A 24,954-nucleotide genomic window follows, 5' to 3' on the forward strand; every position below is an offset into this window, starting at 1 on the left:
TTGTGCACAGTCAAATCCTGCCCAGACTTTTGTGCTTACACGCAGATGAGGGCAGAACCTGGCATGTTATGTGCTGTCACTTCTAAAGCTGTTTAAGTGCTGTTAGTGGGATAATGGGATAAACCTTATCAGTCTGCTGGAGTTTCTGATTTTTGTCCTTTCTTCTGAGAGGGTGGCTGTGTTTCCAGCTGGTGGTTAGTGTAAAATTTAAGACAGATGAAGGGTTGACTTTAAGGCAAGCTAGTGCTTGTCTGACCCTGTGCAAGTTACTGGGCTTTCATTCTTTAACCATTATGCACTGAAAATCTTGTACTGGTTTCTTTTGCAGCATTCTCATATTTATTATCAGATATAATTTGCATTTTTGTTGTGTTACTAAGTGACAATTTATTATTTTTCCTGGCTCAAACAGAATGGGTACCATCCTAGAAGATGGTTTCAGCAAGAACAGTGCCTGGATAATGTTTAGCTTGGGTAATGTTTTGGTTTTGCTGGAAGATGGAGTGAAACAGCACTGGAAGCACACATCCCCACTCCTTGGCCAGATAGCTGGATAGTTAATTGGGTAGTTGACACTTTCTTTTTGGCATGATATAGACTGAGTCCTAACGTTAACAATTTCCATTTAAAGCAAGTTGATTTTTTCTTTCGTTGATGCACAAGAGCTGGATGTGATCCTCTTTGCCCAGAAGTTCTTTATTGCGATCCAGTCTAACTTTGTGTATCGCCACTTTATACTCTTGCCATCTATAAATACATCAGCCCTGGCCAGATAACAACCAAGAGGTATATAAAGCTAAACGACATTCATGGGCCTTTGGTTTCCTAGACTATGTAAAATGATTCTTTTAGTTCCCTTCTGGTAATTCAGTCTTTCTGCTCCCCTGATTGCCCGGGCAGCCTTTCCCATCCACCAGCTCCAGACCGAATCACTCTTTTGTGAATGTAGGTGAGGAGAAATACCTGCAATATTCCAGGTATTCTTGCATTGGTAACTCTTGGGAGTAACTTCAATATCTGATATTCACTGGAAACACTGCTTTTAATGCATTGTTCCAGGACTATCTTTGCTTCATGTGACATTGATGTTATGTGAATAGCATGTGCTCATCTTTCTTGTGTTATTTGCCTTTGAAGATTATGGCTTAGAACAGAAAATTTACTGGTCCCTTAGAATTTGGCCCTCCATTCTGTACTGCTTGGTTTCGGCCCTTTGCTCGAGTTGCTGGATACTTTTGTTGTATTCCTGTCCTCTGTGCAGATGTTGTCTCCTAACTTGGAGCACTGGGTTTCAGGACACTCCTGCATATTGAGTAAAGGTTGATCCTAATACATTTTCTGACTAAACCTAGGTAGAAAGCTTTACCTGGTTGGTTAGTGATGTGCTTGGTGGGGAGTCTCTATTCTTTACCCAGATTTGTGTCCTTACATTTCCCAAGTTCACCCCCACCCTGAAGGACAAATGCTTGGTCCTCCTCTCTTGGCGTATACACTTGGTAATTTTGGATTTAAAAGTTGTAGTTTGAGTCTAGAGGTGATAAAAGATTTCTCTTAAGACATGGGAGAGAAGCAACACTTCCAAACCATGGATCCCGCTGACTGTGAACTAAGCTGAGGAAGCTGGAGAAAATGAGGAGGAAAATGGGCAAAGTATGATTCTTCTGTCTTCCACAGCCTGCGATACAGAGCAGTGCTAATACCGGTGTTCCGTTTATAGAAAGATTACTCTTCTAACCTAAGATTATTCTGATGCATTGGTGTTTTGTTGTAGATGAAAAAGTAGATAGGCTGTGACTTACAATTCTGAGCCCACTTGTAATATGGAAGTTAACACAAGTGTACTATAATTTAATATAATTTCTCCTTTTTCTATTCCCCTGCCCTTACTTCTGTTATTTTCATCGCCCTGGGCTGCAGTGGGGTGTTTGGGCTGTGAGAGCCTTTGGGTGCCTGGGGATCCTGATGGGATCATGTTGGCACGTGTGGGACAAGACGTGCGGATGGGACGCCCGGGACATGCACATCCACAATGGGGAGGAAGCGCAGTGTCGTACGCTTGGCTTTAGTGTACATAATGTAAATCTGTGTTAATAGATGGATGGTTTTTATAAACCACCGCAGGTCTGGGCCCGCTCTCCCGTGCTGTGCCAGGGGAGCAAAACCAGCACGAGCAGGATGGCAGGGGTGGGCAGTTAGGGAGCATTTTCTTTTCTTCCTTCCACTTCAGCCCATTTTATCCAGACCCACTCAGTATTGAGAGCATTCACCTTTTTGTTTATCATAAGGACAAATAAATTGCACTGCCTGACTAAAAGCTTATTAATTTTAAGCAAATGCAAATCTGAAGTGTGTCTGGGCTTCTTCAGGAGGCAGCGGCCGTTAAACAAAGATGTCACGTCACACGCTTGGAGTTTATTTTGCACAGAGCTCAGAGGAGCTGAAATACAAAGCAAAAAGATGAAAACTCTTCTTAACTTCTTTCCCAACAAGTCCTTGTGTGATACTGCACGAAGAAGAAAAGTTGTAGAAGTAGATGGCAGATGAAAAAATATTTAAGCTGTGCAAAAGTCACTGTCAGATAATATGTACTCATCTCACTATTTGTACAAAGTGTCTTTTATATTACCAAAAAAAAAAAAAAGGATAAAGGGTGCTACATCAGCTTGTGGGCTGCTTATGGATCAAAAGCGTTACCTTCGCTGCAGGCTGAAAATAGAAAACAGATAGGCACAACTGTGAAGTTTTTCATGTGAAAAATTGGGAGACGAGCTTGCGTCAGGAAGAACTGGACAGAATTTCACTGAAATGGAAAATAAGTAGGTGAGTAAGTAGGTGCATGTGACACAAGAGATAGGAAACCTGGGTCTAATAAAAGTTTCTGGTAATACAGATGGCCTGATTTTTCTTCCCCTCTCATGACACGTTACCGAAATTTAAATTCTCTGATTTCAATTATTACACTATTTATATTGCTGTAATACCAGGAGTCTCTGTAGAGAAGAGGCCTCATTATTAATATAACGCAAACAACTCTAATGGTCTCAGCTTCAAAGAGTTCCTAATGAAAATGGGCAGAGGAGATGAAGAGTGGCAGAGAGGAAATACCAGCAGGTCCGTGTGCGTGAGGAACGGTAGCACGGGGAGCTCGGGGGACGTGATTGGGGTGATGGAAACCCTTTGTTAGCACGGACCTGCGGTCCCATCCCATCGCTCTCCGCTCCTGGTGCTCCTTGGATGCTCTTGGGAAGGGCTGTGCTTGTTTTTGGGGACGGGTGGCCCAAAATTTCTGAATTCACGCTTTCCTTTACCCATATCTTTTCTGTCTGCATCCCGTTCCTCGGTCAGGCTCCGTGGCCCTTTAAATTCCGTCATATTTCCCATCTCAGATGGGTATGTGTGGGTTGCTCTTTATTGACTGTGATCCCTTGTTTTCTGCAATGTGTTCTCTGAAGCTTTGCAATCGGGCTGTGGAATCCCATTTAAAGGATCTACCTTTTCATCTTCCCCCTACTTTTATATTTAAATACTGACCTAGAGTTTACTGACCAGTTATACAGATTTCGGTGTTTTGTAATCTTTCAGGAATATGCATAGTGATTAAATATTATCATCTTAAATAGGAAAAACATTATTATTTGATTTACAAAAGAAACTGTAATGTATTTATATCACACTGAGGACAGCTGGGAGTTAAGCACGTATATAACATTAAGCATGTGCCCAAGTGCTCTTCAGAATGAGGCCCCGAGACTGGGCTGCAGTGCTTTCTCTGCCTTCTGCAGGAAGCTGTGATTTCTATCACACCCAATAATTTCAATAAAAACATTCAGATAAGCAGGAAAATATTTGGCTGAAGAAAAGCAACTAGACAGAAACTGATCTTGTGTTTTATAAATGCTATGGCTTCAGAAGAGTTCGCAAACCCTAAAGCTTGTCTGTTTAGTTTCCCCCAAATAAATTGTCTTTTCCAATAAAGATATAACTGCTGCCTATAAACCTGTCTTGATGTCTGTCTCCAGACTATCAACACTTCTGCACAATATGCATTTTCAGATAAATAAGCATGTGTGTAAGATTAAATTTCCTCATTGTAACCTTACTTTGTTATGCGCCACAAGCATCGCTTTGTCAGGATAGAATAGAAGTAGGAGTGGCAAAATTGAATCACACTTTGTGTAGATATTGTTCTATTTTCCCCATGATATTTTTATAGCAGTTGCACTTTCTGGACTATGCCATATAATGAGGGAATAACACATCTGTGCACAAAGGCTGATCCCACCCTGTCTCCTATTTCTTCTGTTTTGGGTAATGTTGTAATGTTAATGCTTTGCAGAATTGATAAGAAAGGCAACTTGCACATGTAGGAATATCAGAAAGACTTTGATGCTTCCTGATATCTAGTTGCAGTTCCATGGTATAGGATAGTGTGGAATCAATGTAGACAGTGCATCCATGGGAGGAAAAGTGTGCTACTAGGGTTCCTTAAAACTCACATTTCATGAAACTTTCAGAGTGCAAATCCCACAAAATAATAGAAGAACCTGAGTCATTTAATTCATATAGTTGAGACTGCTCTAGTGAGCCAAGGAAAAAAAAAAGATCAGGGCTGGACTCAAACTTTTCTCATTTCCCTGAGATCCTGAGATATGCTTCATAAATTTCTGTTCTGTGCAGGGAGCTTCACGCCTGATAATCAGGATAAAGAGCTGTGAGGTTCTGTCTAGACCCTCGCAGGCAGATGAGATGGTATCTCATGTGGCTCCACAGGGCTGAGCCCAAGCGTGTGCATGAATGACTGTGTGGATGTTTTTAAGGTAATTCTAACAGTGACAAAATTGGGGTCACTCTGCCCAAAACATAGCTCTTGATCCACAAAGGGTGAGAGGTGGCCCGAGAGGACAAGGCAGGTTACTGAGGTGGCGGCACCGAGCGCTGCGCTGTGTGGGCAGGTTCCCGCTCTGATGCGGCCTCACCTGGAGCACTGTGTGCAGGTTTGGGCACCACAGGATAAAAAGGATATAAAGCTACTGGAGAGTGTCCAGAAGAGGCTACAAAGTTGGTGAAGGGTTTGGAGGGGAAGTGGTATGAGAGCGGCTGAAGTCCCTGGGTTTGTTTGGCCTGGAGGTGGCTGAGGGCAGAGCTCATGGCGGGAACAGCTTCCTCAGCAGGAGAGCAGGAGGGACAGGGCTGAGCTCTTCTCTCTGTGACAGTGACAGAACCCCAAGGAATGGCAGGAACATGTGCCAGGGAGGTTCAGATTGGACATGAGGAAAAGGTTCTTCACCCAGAGGTGCTGGACACTGAACAGGCTCCCCAGGGAGGTGTCACGGCCCCAATCTGACAGTGTTCAAGAAGAGACTGGACACTGTCCTCAGACACACGGTGTGACCTGTGGGGTGTCCTGTGCAGGGACAGGAGCTGGACTCCATGATCCTTGTGGGTCCCTTCCAGCTCAGGACATCCTATGAATCTATGAGTCTCCCTCCCATAACACGCTTCAGCTCTGAGCTGTGGTTGAGCTGCTAAAACGCTTACCCATCGCCTTCCCACTGCACCTCCTCGCACAAAGGCAATGGGGGAAGGAGGCAGACAGGTAATGCCGGCCTTTCTCCATCTTAGTGGAGGATGGACACGATTGTAGAGCACCTGGGAAGACTCAGGTCTCATCCTCGTGAGGTCCAAGTACACCAAAGGGCTCAGTGTGATGGTAGGTCAAGAGTGTGGCAAACCTTAGCAGGGTTTTGACTGTCCCATGGCACCTGGAGGCCAACCCTATCTTCTCTTTAAGGTTTATTCTCAACACCATTCCAAACTCTTGTACTATAATACTGTTTTTTAGGACTCTGCTTTGACAGGCACAATACCATTAGTATGTTTAGTGAGAGTAAAAAAAAAAAACACCTGATAAATGTTGCATGCAAATGGCTTTTTGACATTCTGGTATGAACTGAAGTCATCTGACTGTGCAGGATTAGAGCATTATTCAGTGTTTTGTTTTACACAGCTCAGACTGGTTAAAACCAAGTACAACCGCACCTTTCCATGTTGAGCGGAGTAAGATGGTCCATTAAGAAGTGTTTGGGGGGATAATAAAATACTGAGGATTAAACCCGGTAAACCTGCTGTGTACAATTAACCTGGAGTTTTCAGGAACCCCAAACCGGGTTGTTACATCGATGCTGTGACTCCAACTCGCAAAGTGGGAGGACCAGTGGACCCCACTGCAGAAACGGGAAGGATATAAGGGAAAATCTGGAGTCACTGTGCCCTTAGGGAGCCTGTGTCGTGTAACCGCAGGGTTTGTTCGCCTCGGGGACGGTAGAGCTCCCATGACACCCCCTGGGGCACTGTCCCTCCTCCTGCCACCACTGTTTGAATCTGATCCAGAGCAACTGTATCCGGGAAGAGGGATGGGGAGAGGAGGGCTTGGGGAGTGGAATGATCAAGGCTAATTTCTTACCTTAACTATGGAAAAAGAGCCCTGATAAAATCTTCTCTCTTCTAAATCCCTGCAGCCTGCTTACCCTCTTAACGTGACACTGAAAAGACAGCCAGCTAGGACATTCCCCTGACCAGTCATTGTAAATGGAATAAAAATACCAGACTCTAGTATGGTGATTAATGTAACACTTTGAATAGTGGTGCCAATATTTCTCCAGATTTTTGTATTTAAGTCTTGCATCCCAACTCCTTATCTTTTCATCCTGCTATCTCTACTCCTTACGTGCAGTCTGTGTCGTCTGCTGCTACAGAAACGCACCATCTAATCAACGCTGGAAATCACCTCAATGCTTCTCTCCCAGAACCCCAGCTCTTTGAGAAATGTGTTTAGGTTTTGACACTGACAATATGACCGCACAAGGTTTTACTGTTTAATCCTTTTCCTGCATTTTTTCCTTTTGAAATATACTGCCAGGTCCCCTAAATAACAAGGTTCATGTTGTCAGATGCTGTTCCCGACTAATGTGAAATGCTTCTCCCCGTCCCCAGGCGAGAATGTGGATGGCAGATTGGAGTCCTCCAGACAGCAGATGCCAAAGGACCAGTCAAAAGATTATGAGATAACAGTTCCCTTCCTTTTGAACGGAGAACAGTGGAGACCAGTAAATGGCATTTATTCGAAGGTTAGTCTTCATTTTGCTTGTTATTTTATTCTAAGGTCTAATACAATTGGAAGGCTTTAGGGGAAAGTATTACTAAGTGCATTTACTTTGTATATGTTATAAGTGTATTTTTAATAATTTTTTTGTAGAGAATCTGCTGTGTAAAATTGTTGCTTACCTAAGTCAAGAAAATGGATAAGGTCTTTGGTTGAAATTAATACCTTTTTACTGTCAAGTGGCAGAAATGGAAGGTTAAAGTGAAATAGATTTTTAAAAAGAGGTTAACTTCCATTGCTTGAGATTTTATCATGCAACAGCAAAACAGCCTCAGAGCTGAGGGGAGGGGCAAATACAACCAACACATTTGTTTGATTCAATACAGTCTGACAGCAAGAACTTTAAGGAGAGGTGTAAATAATGTTGCTTTGTTGAGTGCAGCCTGAGGCGTTACCTGGAGCCCAATCCCAAATGCCATCACGCTCCCTTTCCCTAACAAGGGATAATCCATCGCTGGCTCTGACTGAGCAGGGATTGTTTCCCCCTCTCGACAGGCCCTGATAAGCTTTCCTCCTTTTTTTTTTCCCCTCGGACATTGGCTGATAATATAGGTAGCTGTTTTTAGGGGAAAAGGTCTGTTTTCTGTCTCCTTGGTCTCCTGCTTGAAGTATGAGGACAGGTTGTTGTTGTTTATTATCACCAAAAGATGTCAAGGGAGTCTCTTACCCAGCCTTTTTAACCCAGGTTCCGTTTTGTTCCAAAGCCCTTTTTACATTCTTCTTTTAATTGTCAATATGAAGATTAAAAAGTTAGATTTTTCAACACTTGTGGGTGGTGGTGGTGTTTGCTTTTGTTAAAAAAAGAAAATGCAAGAATCCCCCACACAAATAATGCAGACAGCCCATTGAAACCAGCTCTTCTTACTGCATTGGGCAAGTCCTTCATGGAGGAATCCTACTTGCCTGCTGCCTCAGAGTTTTGAATCATGCTGCTTCTGATTGACAGGAGTAGGTGTGAAAAGAGATTCCAAAGCAAGAGATCTGATCTGATGTTCAGAAAATCTTGTCTGATTAAAAATGTGCTTCCTTTTTCTTTTTCCCCTCTGAAATGGGACAGAAGGGCCAGTCCTAGTTTTGAATATGTGCAGTGATGAAAGGGATATCATTTGGGTGTATAACAGCTTATCTTAGAGAGATAACACAGATGGCTTGGTCCTAGATGTATGTAAACTCTATTTTTAGATCATTTAATTAGAAACAGGCATTCTCCATACAGAATTCTTCTAGCTACTCACTGTAGCTTTCCGAGAGAGTTAGAACAGAGTATCTTTATGTGAGTAATGATAATGTGATTTATACCATTAATTTGTTTCCCAGAATTGCTTTCAGTTTAAGACGAACATTAGAAAAGATTTGTGGTTTGGTAGAAAGATCCATGTGCTGTATCAGCACTTTTTTTTTCTTTGAATACTTCTTTTCCATGGAAACTGTTATAAATTAAATACACAAAAGTGCAGATCAGGCTGTGGGAAGAACAACAGCATTAAACTGGTAGAGGAGAAGAGTATTTAATAGCTTGTCACGTAAATATTGATCAAAAGCACAAAAGTTAAATACTGTTGTATTTGATGGTTAAATGGGACCTATTGTTCTTCAACTCATTTCAGAGTGTTCCTCCATTTTATTTTAATTTATATGAAATTAAAAAAAAGTATAAAGTGCTGTGTACTTGCAACCAGGGGAGTGGTATTGCAATAGAATAGATAGTAAAATAAATAACGTAGTGGTTATAAAAATGCCAAAGTATTAAAGTTATTTGTGTAGAGATAATTACTTTGCAATGATAGTCCCATTCTCCAATCCTCTGATCATAAATACTCTTGTTTAACAATTAGTCCCTGAGAAACCTCGTTAGTCATTTAGTGCAGTGTACTCTTTCACTCCCATCTCAAAGATAAAACTGTCCTTTTATTTACCCCAGGAGTCACTGCGGTAGCTGTTGGAATATCTCATTCAGAATCTGTCAGGAATTATTATTGAGCTAATGACTTTCTCAGTGAGAGCCGTCTACGCGATACCCTGTGCAGAGGAGAAGCAAAAAGCTGAAACTAGTCACCCTGACTAATCACACAAACACACGGACTCACTCACCAGCAGCAATAAAATTACATTTACTGAGAAGTAAAAACTAAAAAGCTTCCTTAGCTATAGCCTGGTTTTACTTCAATGCAGTTAGGGTGTACTTTTTCAAGGACATCTGATGATTTAGGTACTTCCGAAGGATGACGGTTCAAATTAATGGGAGGAAAAATCCAATTTTAAAATCAGACATGTAATCAAATTATATATAAAGAATTTGGGGTTCCCTAAGTATAAATGTAGTATTTTGTTTCTGGAGAGAACCCATCATTTACTGGGCAGATTGATGTTTCTCCCTGCCCTCTGCACCTCAAGTTATAAGAGACCAAGGCCAGGATCTCATTGTGGTAGTATTATTTCAGAAATGCTGCTGTTTCTTTCTTGTTTAAAAGGATGCATATGCTCATATAAACTTTATATATACTGAAGCCCATTTAAAAAATTACATATGCATATTTAAGTTACTATGGAAATGAATGCACATTTTTGCAACTGTACCATGCTGCTCATCTAGTTAGTGGTTGTTAACAGTTCTCCTGGCATCTTTTGTTGAATCCAGAAAATTTACATCCTTTTCAGTTGGAATATTTTAATGGTGCCCAGTTACATTCTTTTATTAACTTAGTATAATATTCTGTTGCTAATCCTGAACGTGCTGCTAAAATTAGTGGCTGCTATTTGGAGTACCCAGTTGTACCGATGAGTAACTGTATTTGTGGGTGTGTGACGGCGACCTCAGGACCCTGGAGTGTTGTGCAACGTTGCTCTGCGCTTTCAGACAATAGCTGCCCCTATTCCGTACGGATGTGATTTCCGTTTTTAGTGAAATTTTGTGTACATTATAGAACGTGTTGATAGGTCATTATACATTATAGCTCCAGTTCTCTTTCCACTTCTCTTTCATTTGTTCATCACTTTGCGTTCTGTGTTGATTTATTTTTTTTTTCCCCTCAGTGCTTGATTTAAACCCAAGAGGGCTGGGTTCTATTTTTCTTAATTTATTCTAAGGTTTGAACAAAATTTTTTCGTTTTTATGTTATTCAAGTGCAAGAAAAAGACTCTTTCTCCCCACATGTTTCCAGCTGAATATTTTTCTCCAAACTTGGCTTGAGACTTGCAAATCAAGCCAAGTTTGATGGGAGTTGGGTAAGTGATGTTTTAGTACGCAGAACACTTCAGGGGAGATTTTTTTCAAGGACCATCTGTTTGGCTTCAGCTTTTATCCTCACACCCTGTTAGGGACGCCCCATGGTTACCGTGTGCCAGATCCCTGTGTCCCGGGAGCTGTAGGTCAGGTAATGTTGGTTGCATTACACCGGAGCACGTGCCTTCTCCTGGAGAGATGAGCGCTCCAAAGGAAGCATTTCATGTGGGCATTAAGGGGTTTTTGTCTCCATTTCTGTGTTTAAAGGGTTGTAACTGGGTGGAAGCGCTGCCTGGCAGGAGCATCCGGAGCAGATATGCAGTAGGTGGAAGGCTGGGGGGTCCTGGTGTGGCACTGCCCTGAGCTGACTTTCGTCCTCCTGGAGTGACACGCTCATTAATGAAGTTGGCTTTGTATCCAGGGTTTAGTGCAGATCTTAAAATGCATTACGTTTCTGGGAAATGGAAAACATTTTGGGTGTATATGACATGATCGATTATGCAAGTAAACACAGAGCCCTCAGGTTGTGGCATCTGTCACTCGGGTGTGGGGTTTTTCCTCTGCTCTTGGCTGTGCAGCATCTGTGGTGCCATTGCTGGCACCTGCGAGGACTCCAATATAAGCACGAGGCTCATCAAGTGCTTTGAAAGATTTAATCCTCTGAGGTTTCTAAAAGCATACAAGCAAGTTAGGTGTAACTCTCCTTATCGGGCGGTGCTTTGCGTGTTTTGATGCTTATACACATACTTTTGTAAATCTGATGTCTGTACCTGTCTGAGTGCAATATTACACTGCTCCATACACAGATGTATGCTCCACTCAGGCTACAATTGCCATTTGTGAAGCCAAATCTGAATGTACTTGGGCAGGGATTGAAGGACTTGGCAGCATGGAGTTGGGCATGGTCTCTGAAGAGCCGTGCAAGGAGCTGGAAAGCCCTGAGAGGCTTTAGGTTGTTTTGAGATGACAAGTTGCTAGTCCAGGTTGTTTTCAAATGATGCAGAGAATTTGGGGTTTAATGTTAAATGTATAGAGGACAAGGAGCAAATTTTGCTGTGTAACTTTTAAAAAATATTTAACTATGAGAAGGGACATGAATACAAGATACCTGTCAAGGATCAGACCCTTCATCCACTTGAATCACGGTGAGTCCCGCTTGACTCTTTTAAAGTGATACCACTGACCTTGATATATAAAAAGTATATTGGATCAGCAACCTCCCCCCTAGCTTGCAGACCTTTTGTTTGATGGCAGAGAAGCTGGATGACTTTGCACCCACCAGGAGATGTGGAGCTGTTGTTGTTGGGGTTAGAGGCAAGCCAAGGAAAAGCAAGATGCCCATGGTGGGCAGAGAGGATGGGAAAACCTGCAGAGGGTTCCCTGATGAAGAACAGCTAGGACTCCAACACCCATAAAATAAATCCAAATAAATCAGAAATTCGTTTCCCCTTTGGGGAGAGGGAGATGGATTCAGAGAACATTAAAACTCCTTCACCAAGTTTAAGCTTTCAAGGCCAGATTACAAGCTCATGTGAGTCAGTTTCTTTCCTTTGGTTGGGCTGTTATAAATCAGGTTTGCAAATTGAAATCTGAAAGAAGTGTTTTCCAAAAAGATGAGTAGACAGAATTCCTTTCCTTGTAGCAACACTTCTTTTTTTTCTTTCTTGGTGGTATGTTATACTTTGAATATAAACTCTAGCAATGAAATGCAAAGATAAAGATGAAGCCAGCTATAAATATACACTTAGACCGTATTTCTTGTGGTTTTTAAGTATATGCTTGTCACAGCTCAAAAGATTCTGCATGTAAAGTGGCAGAAGATTGCCATTTTTTACTGTTTAGCATGCATTGCATCTCATTGAGCTTGCAAAGAAGTGGCTTTTGTGTTTCTGCCTGCCTCATTCGCAAAGTATTGTTATGGATCATGTTCATAAACAAACATCAGAATCTTGATTATCTGTATGTCATTCTGGACACTGATTACTTGAATTTCAATGTGAAGTTCTTCACTATCTGTACAAACATTATGAGCTCTGACAGTTGTTAGTTATCTTTATGATTCTCCAGATTTATCAGATGTTGCACTCATGTTTTTTTCCAGCTTTTTGCATTTTTTTCCATGCCTTCACTACAAGGGCCTAATTCAACACCTACTGAAATAGGGATTTTTGCCACTGAAACAAAAACTCATTGGAAGAGGCAAGAAATAACTTCGAATTTGTTAAAAAGCCACAGGAATAATGCTGAAGATTCGAGAACATTCTCGAACCTGCCAAGCAGGGATCAGCCTTGCCCGTTTGATCCTGTCTTTATGCTCTTGCATTATGACATTTCTCTTGCAAACTGGCAGAATAGGCATGGTCTATCATAGTCCAGTCTATCATCCACCACACCAGCTTCGGTATTATTATGAAGTTATTGGTGCTCTCGTTAGAAAGACCCCAATTTAATGAGATCTCTGTGCCGGTTCATGTTTCCCCTCTTTGCTGCACATCTCGTGCGACTCTCATATAGGGTTTGATGTATGGAGTACAGCTGAGAGGCTTGCTATATCCAATAATGAATTTAGTGCTCGGTGTTCTCAAGAGCAAAGCCATTCAAGTTTGTTTCGTAACTGGCATAGCCTTCGTGCAAGTGATAATTGTTTATATTCCCTTCAACAGAGCCTCCTGCTGTTCTTTTTCATTTGAAATAATTACCAAGTTTAGACTTCCAGACAATTGTATTAAGGGGAATCATACAGTGCTGCTTAAACAAGTCTTTGAAGACTGAGAGGACAGCTTTCAAAGCTCTTTTACATAGTTGTTTTACATATCTGAAGAGAGAGAGGCATAAACAGAATTTATAGTCCTCTCCATATTTTTATGACTCACGAGTATCGAATAGAAGAGGCAGAGCTGTGCATGCTGCCGGGGCTGTGTCATCAGCTGGGAATGCAGCTTGGCACAGACAGCTCAGCGGTGGGAGAAACTCCACTAATCCTCGATAAAATTCTACGGGCGGTCTGCACCTTGAGCCTTTAAATAGTAACCTGGTAGCCATTAATTTAATAGCCTAGTAAACAATCGGGGTTGTTTTGTTTTGTTTTATTATACCTCTAGCCTTGCCTTGTAGGGCTACTGTGAGAGCCAATTAGTTCAAATGTGCTTTATTATTTAATAACATTCTGCATTTGTTTAATTCAGAAATAGCATAATTTTTGCATGGAACTGTTAGGAAAGGGAGTGTGTCACCTCCTCTGATTCTTGGTTGAATGTCTGTGACTATGCAAGTAGGGCTGGGTTGCTTCACTGGGTGAGCAAAAGCAGCTTAAATCCACCCCTCCTCATGGAGGAAACACATTTTCTGCATCTCAGACAGCCCCGTATCTGTCTTTAACCAATTGATCAATCTGATTATTTCATTTATGAATTTTTTTTAGAAATGTTGTTAGGTATATCCTGGCCCTGGGGAGTTGCTGGGTCTCACACAGCAGCTACAGGGTTGAGAAATGCCTGGGGCTGGGACCACCAATAAAATCTTTGTGTTGGTGACTGAGTAGGGGAAATTCTTTTCTCTGTCTGCACTGAATCAGTGCCCCAGTTTAGACGAGATACACGAGTATTCATTTCCTGCCTGAAACGCTTGGGCATACTGGGAAGTGTTAAGCAATTGGGATTCATCCCAGAAAACGGTCCATTTCATTTTTAGCTTAAGTGATACAGTGTGTTAAGTTTTGTGCAATAGTTTATGCACAATATAAATAGCAGATATTATTGGGAGAGATTGCTATTTCAATAAACAGAAAACGGAGAGTTTTATATTAACCATCCACCAGACACCCCCCGCCTCCTTTCAGCATCTTGGAGCCCTCGATGGGGTGAAAGTCCCTTTCATGAGCCTGTATCACGCTGAGCTGTTGGGAGGAATTTTGTCATACTTGGCCAGTAAAGATCTGCAGTGATATAAGAGTCTTGGGCGAGCTCTGTCTGCCCGTACCCCCGGCCTCCCGCTGCCAGCGGTTCCACACGATGCGACTCTGCAGAAGCGCTTTGTTGCGTTTGCTGCCTGGGACCCACCAGCGATGAGGTAGCGTCTCAGATTCGGGCTCGAGGAATCCATTCATATGTTCCTCTGGAAGGTGGTGGGGCTGAAGCGATGCTCTTCAACATGAGCTTTCAGACTGGCATTTAAAAAGCCAAACAAACAGATCTTACTTTCTGTAAGAAAACGGAAAAAATATTTTCATCTTAATGACGCGGTTAATGCTAGCAACACTTCAACGTGGTACTAAAATCTAAAATCAAGTTCTTGCAATTATGCAGCATAATGCCGGGTTTGTGAAGTGCTTGTACGGAGACATTTTCATATTGAATTAATTTAGCTTATACTTGGCTATTTCATGTCTCTTGCAACAGATTTTGCGAGCGTAAGGTATGAATTTCAGTGCTGGATTGAAATAATGTGTTGCTTTCCAGCTATGAACACGTGATTATTATTTTTTTTTTTTTACGGGCAAAAGGAGAATCTCTCTTGTTCTTAATTCTTATTGTGATTGCCTTGAGTCAGACTGAACACACCGCAATTCCTGCAGCAGGATCTCTCTCCCACCATGTGCTCTTGCTGTGTGGAGCGTTCAGCTCCTGCAAGGAGGCATTTGAGGGCTTGGAGGTAACAGCAGAAGAACTTGGGGCTCTTCCAATGCCTCAAGTTCTCTGAGCAGGGGAAGGCCATGGAAACTAAGAGCTGCTGACGTACACCGTGATGATGACCCTTATCTCAGGAAGCCTTAGTAAATTGAATTGTACTCTGTATATTTTAAGGATGAAGAGGTAAATTTAGCTGATCGATCCACCAAGTCCTATTATTAACAAGTCTGGTGGCTTTCTTGTTGAATTATAATTCTATTCCAATATGATTTACTCAAACCCCAGTTGATTTACCTCTTCTATACGAATATTTCTCATTCTCGTATTGTAACAAGAAGCCATAGAGTTTAGAAGCAGTTTAAGGCTTGATAAGAAAAAATAATTCAGATTGATAATAAGGCTTTTTTAAATGCAGTAGTAATATCTTGACAATACAAGGGTTTCAAAGTGTTACTATTTTTCTAGCAATAAAGTGGCTGCCAAAAAACCTGCTAATTGTTTTTGAAAAGCTTGTGTAGATGAGGTAAAACTGATCTATATCATTGTGATATTGTAGCAGAAAGTTTGTGTTCAGTTTCTGTCTTGAGGAAATTGTGTGTCCCTTTTGTGCACTGTCTTTCTTCAAGGACACAGTTTTAAAGAGTAATTGAGCTTTTGGAGCTTTATTCAACAATACGGTTGCAATTTACAGCTTTGTGGACACGGTGGAGTGGTGAAGTTCAGTGAGACTGGAGACGAAGTGCATTTGGTGATAATCTGTGCGAAGCTTTTCCATTGGTGCGATGTGTGTGTGACAGGGGATGCTGCCAGGCTCTGCTGGCGTCTTACTGGACTTGATCTCATCCCTGTCCTGCTGGGACATTTCTGGTCAGTGTAACGATAAATCTGCTGCCAACACAGGTTGTACTGAAGTGTGTGTTTGCTCACCCTGATACAGCACTTAGGGACACACAGTTGCTTTGACGGGGCCACTGAATCCAAGGAGGGGTCTCGTCACCTCTCGTTGCTTCTCAGCAAACCAGAACGCGTTGAGCTCTGTTTAGATCTCCAGCTCTGACTTTCTCATTGCCTTTTCATCCTCTGCCCCAAGTCCCAGGGTGCTCATATGTTGTTTCCTCTGAAGTTTGAATCACTCTCAGGAAATGAAGTACTTTAAGGTCCTGCCCTCATTCCTTTGCCCTTACTGTGTGTCCGCCTTAGGATCAACTTTACTTTGCTTCTACCGAATGAACTTGTTCCCTCGTTCTCTTCTGACCATTGATCTCCACCAGGAGCTACTGGGCAGTTTCTTGGCAGGGTTCATCTCCTTGTTTGCTCCTTCTCCCTCCACTGAGCACGTCCTTTGAGAAGCACTGAAGTTCTGCACGAAAATGGTCCTTTTAGGGTGAACCTGCCAAACCTTTCCAGCCAGTCGTCACTGTCTGGAGTGATTTGCCTCCTTCCCAGGTACCAGCAATTTAGTCAATTTAGTATTTGGGAGAATTGTATTTGCTACCTGAGGCTGCTTAAATCATAGAATGTCCTGAGCTGGAAGGGACCCACAAGGGTCATGGAGTCCAACTCCTGTCCTTGCTCAGCACAACCCCACCGGTCACACCATGTGTCTGAGGACGTTGTCCAGTCTCTTCTTGAATTAAAGGAGCACAGGAGTAAATGTTTTTTAGTCAAAGCTGCTGCCCAGCAAGGGGAGGATCAGATCTTCACTGAAACGCCTAATTTTTACACGCCGGTGGATGCGGTTTTCCGGGACACTTCATTTGGGTGAGTGTTGGAGATGACAGGCTCCTTTGGGCAGCAGCCTTGGATGGAATCCCACACTGGTGTCTCTCAGAGGACATTATTTACTTGGGTTTCACCCGTTCCATCATCTTTCCCTCGATGTTTTCACATTAAGTACATCTCGTACTGAAAAAGAAAGGCTGCTCAAGGAGGTTTTGCTTCAGCTCCTGGCAAGTGATGGTGAGACAAAAGCTCTCAGATGTGTTAATCTAAACAGCCATAGTATCCCTGCCCCAAAAAGGACCATTTACTTGGCAGATACTGAATCTGCCTTTTTCAGAGAGGGGAGTTTCTGGAAATGAATCTGTTGTGGGAAAAGCCAATAAGAGGAACTGTGTAATTTTGTCCTCAGAGCAGCTTTTAGCATATTTCTGGTTTAACTTTGCACGCTCCCCTCTGCCTACGCTGACACGGCCAGGGTGTGTTTTCAGCAACAGAATAAAAAGTGGGATCACTAAATCGAGTATCTCCAACATAAACTGCCTTTCTCTTGGTTTCAACAGACAGAAACATTGTTCAAACCAGACTCTTTTTGGCATTTACTGGCGTTACGAAGACAGAGTTGGCAAGGGAAGCTGGCAGGAGGAGATGAGTTGGAGAAGCTTTAAAGATTATTTTTTTTCCTATAAAATGAATATCCAGAAGCTGTGTAAATGTATTTTTTTTTCAGTTTAAAAAGTGTATAGAAAGAAAACATACACCCAATTTTGACTGAAATAGCATATAAGCTGGCTGTGCCCTGCAAGTTATTTTCCCTCAATTAAAAAGATGGGAGAGGAGAAAAAAATAGAATGAAAAAGAAAAAGCAAAACAAAAAAACACCTCAGGAAATCCCTAGAATGTTTATTTGGGAACAGAGTGGCCTGTTACAGTCATTAGCTTGCAAAGGTATTTCTGTTATAGTCAGGGGGCAAAGTGAATTTTAACCTTTTATTGCCAAGAGATGCCATGTTTGTTAGTGAAGTAGCTATTGAGATACACTGGGGCATGTAAATTACCGTGAATAAGTGACTGACACGTGTAAAGCCAAAACCAAACCCCAAAAGTACACCCTGCAGAGAGAAATTAAAATCAATTTAAATGCCCACAATTAAACACCAAGTGCTGTATTTCATACTATATTGAGATTCTATTTATTATTTCAGGATTTCTGATTGTAAAAGGCTTCAATACCAACAAAAAAGACATTTCAAAATATTGACCTCCTTTTCTTTTTTATTTTCATTGCAAGTTTTAGTGCAGAATTGCTTTGGTGTGCTGGTTATAAAGGTAAAAAGGGACCAACCAGGGCTGGGCTGGGCTGGTTTAAACCGCGACATGTGGGAGCCCCCAGGCCAAAGGGCCAATTCCTGGGATCCCCACAGGGACAGAGGAAAGGAAACGGCAACACCACAGGGACCAAGAGCCTGGGAACGCGCTGCAAGTCACAGACGGCAAATTTAAGTCATTGATAGAAACAGTTGGTCTTATTTTTCAAGATGGAAACTTCAATTGTTTGCCTTTTTGCAGTCAAACCTCTCCCATTTTACCGCCCTTTTCCGTCTGTAAAATGGGAATAAAGCTTAAGCCAAGCCACGGGAGATCGATTAGACTTTGGCGATGGCCTTTTCAGATTAAAAGTATTATTTGTGTCCGTACTCTTGCTGTACAACTTTTAGAGAGCAAGGATTTGCTGTTCTGGGGGAAAGAGGGATGTCTTACATGTGTGAATAGATCACGCATGTGTTCTCAGAGCAAGGGAACAAATATTTTCAAGATTTTAGTTCCCAAAGAATTAAAGAGGAGTGTTTGCAATGCTGCATACGAGGATTTTCACTGTTAAAATCTTGGAGGCAATTTGAGAGCAGCTTGTAAGTACTATGAAGAACATTAACTGAGATTTTTATAGTGTATGATGAGCCATATAAATCAGTCCAAGTTTAGCACGATCACCTTTCGTTGAGGGAGATTAATGTTGACGTGAAAACACTTTATTTTAAGCAACATTTTGAGAAATGAGATTTGGTGTATTATGTATTTTTCTTTCACCTGTACATTTTACTGCTTTCAAATATGCAATTTAATCATCAAGCATCAAGTAATTTTTAAAATCAAATGTATTAGTTTCAGCACGCTTCCATGCATCTTTTACTAACTAACTTAAGAACAAATCTCTACTTGTGGAATTGAAGTCAACTCTAATTTCAGCCTTCATTAGTATTTGGCAATTTCTCCAAATCTGTATGTTTGAGATGGAGAGAATGACGGCTCTTTGGGGGCCATTTCTTTAAAAGAGGTTCCTGAGGCGTCCCCATTGCATTCCTGAATGTCCCAGTACTTACGTCTGTATCGATATTGATATAGTATGTATATCACTATCTATGCCTATACCATCTATATCTATATATCTATACATATATACAAATACTCTGTCACAATTTGAAAAATTTTTGCAACAATATGTGAGAATAAGGTGCCACCAAGCTTGTGCGCCGAAATCAAATCATAAAATCAAGTAGTTGAAAGGGAAGATAAATAGCGTTGAGTGAAATTCCTGTCAAGGCTTCCGCAATGGAATCACATTTGGAAGCAAAGAGCTTATCGGTGTGTCCTTGTAGCACACTTGCCAATGTCAGCGACTTCATATATGTAGAGTTGTTCTAATTTTAGGACTAGGCAGCGGGAGGGGGGAGACACCCCAAACGACTACAAACACCCAAACCCAGCATATTGTAAAGGAAATAAAACCAGTATCCAGCCATTGAAAGTGTGGATATTAGCTGTGTCATCACTAAAGAGCTTAAAATTTGCAACAGGATCACCTATTACAGACATTTTGGCTGGTGTGTATGAAGATAAGTGTCTTGTGGGTAGGGGGATCCCTCATTATTTGGTGCGAGAGCTGAACAAATATTTTCTATAATTCTAATAAGCTTTGGCAGGTAACAAGGAGAGATTGAATTTGTTTTTTTGTGCTTTTTGTGGTTTTTTGGTTGTTTTTACAGCAATACAAAAAAATTCTTCATAACCTTCATTACTGAACAATTTCGAGGAAGACTCCAGTGTCTGCTTGAAGTCATTAATGGTGATGTTGGTTTGTTTTTACCAGCAGAATCTTTCTCAGTGAAAGGCAAATCAGTATATCGCTGGTAAAACACAAAGCTGTGTTTCACCAAGGTGTATTTCTGAAGCTGAATTCTTACATGAGCCATCACGGTCAAGTCCAATGATTTGGAAATACCGCTGTATGCTGTGCCATTTCACATTTTTATATTATATGCTTCTATTTTCTAGTCATAGCAGCGAGAGTTTCAAAAGTTCCTCAGCTGTCTTGCACCTGCCAGTCTGTTGTGAGCTGGTGAGAAAATTATTCAGCCAACAATAACATTTTACAGCAATTTATTGCTGTCTTTATCTTTCCCACAAAATCATTCCTCTGCATCTCCCCTGAATGTGCAAATTTGCTTCTTCAGTTTTAGGGAGCTGTGTCTTGTCTGTTGATGCAATGTCACCGTCACGGCCTTGATAGATGGAGAGGAAATAACTTGTCCCATGTATTTAGCCTGAGGTAAAGTTTGCATGTGCGACGTATTTTTATCTCTGAATTTTGATTTTTTCGAACTAAAATATAACCGAGTTGTTTTGGGTATCATGTATCATGACGTTTAGGTTTCTTTAAAAACAGAGTCTCTATATAAAAGCAAATAACTGTTGTCGCAGAGAAGAATGCAGCAGCCCTGGGCTAAGGTGGTTCAGATGCAGTTGCTCGGGAGTCCCGCAGGGGATGAGCACACACGTGGCACCTTTGCTCTTCCCAATTCCCTGTCTAGCTGTAACCAATTTATTCAGCCCTCAAATGTTATTTTCTCATGCACCTCCATGAATTGTCCGTCCAAGTTCCTGGCTGAAACTCTTCAGTCTTCTGGTGAGCAAGACTTCTCAGTTAAGCTTCATGATATGGCTCTAAAATACGCTTTCCCTCATCGTCTCAGGAAATCAGCGCAGTAGGAGGAACCCCTGCAGAGCCCTTCTCTATTTATATGTTGATGAGCCTGCATGAACATTTCCAAAATGACTATATTTATTTTTAAACCTGCCAGAAGGCTCTGGCTTGCTCTTGTGCTTCAAAGTCCTGCTCTAAACATACTATGTTTGCTGACACTTTATGATGCAGCATACTAATACCCATATCTGGCAAATTCTTGCTATTTATAGAGCCACTAATGAACCTTTCCAGAAGCCGTCCTCTTTGCATTCTGCTAACTTGTGTGACTCAGGAGTACAAAAACCAGAAGTCCAGTGCTATATGTCATCTTTTAACAGGCAAAGTTTCACATGCTCATGTTGAACTTCATTTAAATATGCAACATCGTGCAGCATCAAGCCTTAAAAAAAAATAGTGCTGTAAAGGAGTTGTAATTTAGTAGCATAGGTGCACACCTCAATGAAAGGTTGGACTTCTTGCTTCAAAAAAGGAGTGATGAATGGCTCAAGAGCAACAGTGTGGTGCAAACCTGTTCATTAAGAATCTAGTGGTTGGAGTACTCGTGAGTGCAGGTGGGAGACTGTACGCGCTTCATTCTCCAGAGCGTTTCACAAAGATGGACCCGATTTCAAAGTGAAGTGATTTCCAATTAGGTCCATCTTTTTCAAACACTCTGTATATCCTCATTGAATAATTACCGGGCGGGAGAATAGCCATTAAAATAAACGAGAGAGGGAGGTCACCTGGGGAGAACACAGGAGGAAATGAAGGGAATGGTTGGAGGTCTGAAACCGTGGCCTGTGGTGAGGACCAAAGAACGGGGACTGTCAGCATGGGGAGGGCAGAGACATGATGAATCTTCCAGTATGGAAAAGGCTGCAGGAAAGCAAGAGGGAGTAATTAGTTTCTGTGTCACTGTTAGATATGCTCCCTGTCTAGCAGGGACAAGAAGAATGGCCTTACAAGGCAGCAAGTAAGGGCTCAGTAATGAAGATAATGAGAAAAGGATGTATTTACATGCACATAGTGAGGAAGGGAAGCTTTTCAAGTCTGTCAGAGTGCCCTTGGTTTTCAGAAAAGCCAGAGGAACGGCTGCTAATGAGAGAGATATCGTTGATCCTGACATGGGGCAGGAACCTCTAAGGTCCCATATCCACATTTTCTATTATTTGATGTGAAGTGGAGACCATTCTTTCTCCTTTATCAAAATCTGCTTTGCGAACTTTTGCCATCTCTACATTTCAAAGAATAAGATTTAGGATTTTTTTTCTGAGTTTTCAGATACCTAAAGCTTCCATTTCATGCCCAAGATGATGACTTTGTTGACCTATAGCTTTTCTTTCTCTTCTAATTATTGGTTTAGCACAACTTAGAACCGGGCTCTAAATAATGCGTAGACAACCATAGTCCTGTCTCAACTGGATGAAGAGAAATGCCCAGCAGAAGCTGAACCTTTTGTCTGCTCTTTCAAATTTCATTATTAATTCCAGGGTGGACGCTGAAATCACAGGGCTGGGTCAGGCTGCCCTGAAGGTTGGTATATTTGTAACCTGAAGAGGTTTGCTTTAGGGAGAAAGTAGTTAAGGCTCTAGAAGGACTTGGTAAATATTGTGTTGTGCCACACAGTTCACATGTAATTATGGACAAATCAATTAACTTCTCTGTGCCATAGTTTCTTATCTGTAAATGGAGATAGCAACACTTGTCTGTCTCCCAGGCACTTGGTTGCAGCCGTGATAGAGACTCTTAGGAAAATGCAAGAGAGTTTTAACAAACAGTAGTGGAGAGCTTGAGGAAATGCTTCCTCCGAGGAATTTTGGGTGTTCAGGAAAGAGCTGTATAAGCCATTATGAAGAAAATACGGTCTCCATGTGAACTGTTGACCGCGCCTTGTAGTAGCACTTTAATTATTGCCTCTTTCCAAAGTATACACTATAAAATATTGTAAATAAAAGTTGCATGGAGATATGAATCTTTCGAAACTCTATTTTATATCTCTTTCTGGATTTTATGGAAAAGTTGTTCAACAGAAATACTCAGGCTTCATCAGAGGCCCTTGGGTGGCTTTTGGGGATTGTAATGCCATGAACCGTGTTGGGTGGCAGCAGCAGCCTTGGACCCATGTCATCTGTTCCTGAGCGGCATCAAAGCTTCAAAAGGCTGTCAGGGAGGAGAGGACTGAACTGCAGTGCATCATAAATAGAGCAAATCCTGAGATGACAATTTCAACCGTTTACAATAAGCCTGAAGTAATTCAAACCACATTGTGGGACATTTGGCTTGCGAAGTCCCGGTGGATCACATGTTGCAGAGTTGCCTTATTTTTAATTAGCAGTGAACAGAGACATGGTGATGGGCTTGGGTGCTGCTTTTTTTTTAAGTATCATCTGGATAAAAACATGTTCAGTCCAGAGCTGCTTGTGAGTATTTCTTTTTCTTTTCTTTTTCCTTTCAGTATCTTTTCTGCAGTTTAGTGTCAGGAGCTATGAAGGAAGTCGACAGGATGCAGAGCGTGGCGCGTTTGGGGCAGATAACGCTGTGCTTCGCCTATTGCTAGACGTTTTCAGGTGTTTAACAGATTTGTTCACTCAGTGCTCCTCAGTAATATATCTCTCTTGTGGCTACCAACTCTCCCCAATGCTAAGTTGGAAAATATGATTTTTCTGGTTTTATTTTGTCTTTGCTTGGTTTTTTTTTTTTGCTATGAAGGATGGTTGGTTTGTAGCTCTCGGTCTGGGTTCTCCTCTGTGTCTAAAAGTGAGAATGTTCCCTCAGAAGACAATAAATCTCCAAAGCTGATGGAAATGCAACAGCATACGGCACACAATTCATCTAGTGCAAATACCTAAATACTCTGTATGTCACAGCCCATCCTTGGGGAAACCATTCTATTGAAATTTCCATTGGGGTTTAATCTTGGGGGAAAAAATATCCCTGAAACTGAAATAAGAAACAGAGAATTTGAGACTATCACAGACATTTAAATCAGTGTGTTGTCAGAGCTTTACTGCGTTTGCTCAGACAAAACCGCATAAAACAGACTTGTCTCAGACAATCTTTATTATTCTCTTAACTGTGCTCATTCACTGGCGGCTGATATTGGGGAAGGCAGGGAAAATAGAGCGGGACTCCTACGAATAATGGAGTGACAAGAAGCTGGGGGGAGACATTATAAATCCATGCTTGAATGGTGTGTTAACACAAAAGGAATGGAAAGCTCTGCAGAAAGGCAGATGGACCGTCTTCTCCCATCATGGGATGCTCTGGCAGCCTGGGTTTTGCACAGACAGATTTGGAGAGAGGTCTGGTGACATAAAGAACAATTAAAATAGAGTTTGCGGCTTGCAATTTTACTTGCTCCTCATCTTTTATCTGCACGAACAAATGTCGCTTTCTTCCATCATTTCAAAGTCATTGTCGGGTCCCTCTGGGTGTTGGACTGGGTGGCTGAACTGGAAAATATTCTTGCTCATTCCATTTTGCTGTGTTGGTCCATGAGACCGAGGTTGGGTGATTGAAATGTTTTAGGAGCCTTCTGCAGAATGTTTATTTTTCTGTTTTCTAAGCCAGTGCGGTCAGTTCAGCAAAGAAACGGGAATATTTGTGTTCATTTGCACTGTGTGGTAGAGCAGCTGAAGGTGACAGCGAGCTTTTCTTTAGACGTTTATCACATGTCGCAAGTGCCTTTGAAACGTTTCTTTCTTTGTTATCTCGAAATACTGTGCTATATTGATTTTTACCTTTTCTCTAAGGGGCTGAAAATTTCAGCACTAACCCTGCAGCCGACTGAAATAATTGATTATCTGTTTTTACCTCCTCTTCAGTTATTTACCTCATGCCCTTCGATGGGGAAAGGGTGTGCTATTTCTAGATGATTTAGCGTAAAGCAGATACTTGCTGAGCTTTAATATCAATTTATATAACCTTGATGCAGGAGTTATTTTTTAGACCCACAAGTTTATCTGATATGTCACGAGAGAGCTTGTTCAAGAAATAACATTTTATAGCTTATTTGTATTGAACTTAGGAGTAATAAGAAAAGAAACAGATTTTCTATAAACTCGGCAAATGAAAATACTTAAGCAAATTACCTACAGGAGGAATTAGATGCATATTTGCCTTCTGTAATCAAGTTGGATATATTTAAAAATCTATTTTATAATTAATAGATACATTTTATTTACGGGCTGGGGGGGTG

At 41.5% G+C, this 24,954-nt stretch overlaps 1 protein-coding gene across 3 annotated transcripts in view; it reads left to right on the forward strand.

Moving 5' to 3' along the window:
• The window catches only part of ADAM12 (ADAM metallopeptidase domain 12), a 171,205-nt gene that overhangs the window by 9,830 nt on the left and 136,421 nt on the right, over positions 1-24,954 (forward strand). For all 3 annotated transcript variants that reach the window (XR_010473363.1, XM_021292029.2, XM_065066740.1), the window contains exon 2: positions 6,994-7,127. Coding sequence is in view for 2 of the 3 variants with exons in the window: in XM_021292029.2 (XP_021147704.2) it covers positions 6,994-7,127 (134 nt within the window). In the remaining variant the exon portion in view is untranslated. The remainder of the gene's footprint in view (positions 1-6,993; positions 7,128-24,954) is intronic.

The sequence above is a fragment of the Columba livia genome, chromosome 6 (assembly GCF_036013475.1).
Source record: "Columba livia isolate bColLiv1 breed racing homer chromosome 6, bColLiv1.pat.W.v2, whole genome shotgun sequence".
Taxonomy (NCBI): Eukaryota; Metazoa; Chordata; class Aves; order Columbiformes; family Columbidae; genus Columba; species Columba livia.